A 1,340-nucleotide genomic window follows, 5' to 3' on the forward strand; every position below is an offset into this window, starting at 1 on the left:
TTAAAAACTCAATAAAATTCATACCCCCACTGGCTGCTTAACTCGTGTTAAAAACTCAATAAAATTCATACCCCCACTGGCTGCTTAACTCGTGTTAAAAACTCAATAAAATTCATACCCTCACTGGATGCATAACTCGTGTTAAAAACTCAGTAAAATTCATTCCCCACTGGCTGCTTAACCCGTATTAAAAACTCAATAAAATTTACACCCCACTGGCTGCTTAACCCGGGTTAAAAACTCAATAAAATTCATACCCCATTAAATTCCTGAAGACCTGCCAACCAGAGGGCTGGCCATAAGCAGTTAATGGCAACTTGTACTGAGCCTCGTTCTGATCAAGTGGTTCCGGCCCTGCTGTTCCGTATTTCCGGTATCGAGCACCTTCTGTTCTAAATTTATCAACTAAAGCTGCGATCTGGTTACTGGATTCGATGAATCTCTCTCGTGTACGACGGTCAACTGTAGCCAAACACACTGCAAAGATATTGTGATATTAGTAAACACAAACAACATTAAGAAACATGCTTGCTAGTCAACACTGCTTTATACTTAATATCACCTAAAAGTTAAAGTACAACCCACATATTAACAGTGATTCACCAGTGTCTTTACATGTTTATAGTAAGGCTGTGGTATAATGAACACCCTGTCGTGGTTAATAACCCAGACAATATCTCTCGAGGCTAACTATTAATTTGCTACTTTTTTGTAATAAGTTAGCAGTTGCTATTAGGTAATCATATAGGCATGACAATGACCATACAGAGTGACATGTGTGTCTCCTAACTAATGGAAAATAAATTTTGAAGTTTCACCGAGACTGAAAAATACTTGAAGTAATTCATTAATGGATTTTCTAACCCAGAACGCAGAAATCCTATACTTTGGCAACTTACCACGACAATGACCAATATCCTTGTTACTACAGTAACAGAAAGGTATATAGATATAGAAGTAAAACCACATGGACTTTCCATACCCTAACTAAGGAAAAATAAGTTATTGAAGACTAGAGGATACTTACAGTAATACATCAATGGGTTTTCCAGCTCGGGACACGGAAATCCTATGCTTCGGAAATAATCCAACATCATCCGAGTACTTCCTGAAAGCAAAATAATGTTATAATGTAAGAAATTATGTTCAACACATTCCATGTAGTTGGCATTGATGTATTGTAAACATCTACAATCCAATTTCGATGACGAGGAACCCACTTTGAGACTAATAATGGTTAGGAACCACAGCATCATATCCAAACAGAAACAAAAAAACACTCCCTTAACTATTATGAAACTTGCTCTTCATATCCAAACAGAAACAATAAAACTCACCCG

At 37.0% G+C, this 1,340-nt stretch overlaps 1 protein-coding gene across 1 annotated transcript in view; it reads right to left on the reverse strand.

Moving 5' to 3' along the window:
• The window catches only part of LOC106470407 (ATP-binding cassette sub-family G member 5-like), a 7,640-nt gene extending 6,443 nt beyond the window's left edge, over positions 1 to 1,197 (reverse strand). The window contains exons 1-2 of the mRNA XM_013930961.2: positions 1,028 to 1,197; positions 258 to 477 (exon numbers count right to left, since the gene is read on the reverse strand). Coding sequence (XP_013786415.2) covers positions 258 to 477; positions 1,028 to 1,160 — 353 coding nt within the window. The 5' untranslated portion in view covers positions 1,161 to 1,197. The remainder of the gene's footprint in view (positions 1 to 257; positions 478 to 1,027) is intronic.
• Positions 1,198 to 1,340: the final 143 nt, after the last annotated feature.

This window comes from Limulus polyphemus, unplaced genomic scaffold, assembly GCF_000517525.1.
Source record: "Limulus polyphemus unplaced genomic scaffold, Limulus_polyphemus-2.1.2 Scaffold3985, whole genome shotgun sequence".
In the NCBI taxonomy this organism is placed as follows: Eukaryota; Metazoa; Arthropoda; class Merostomata; order Xiphosura; family Limulidae; genus Limulus; species Limulus polyphemus.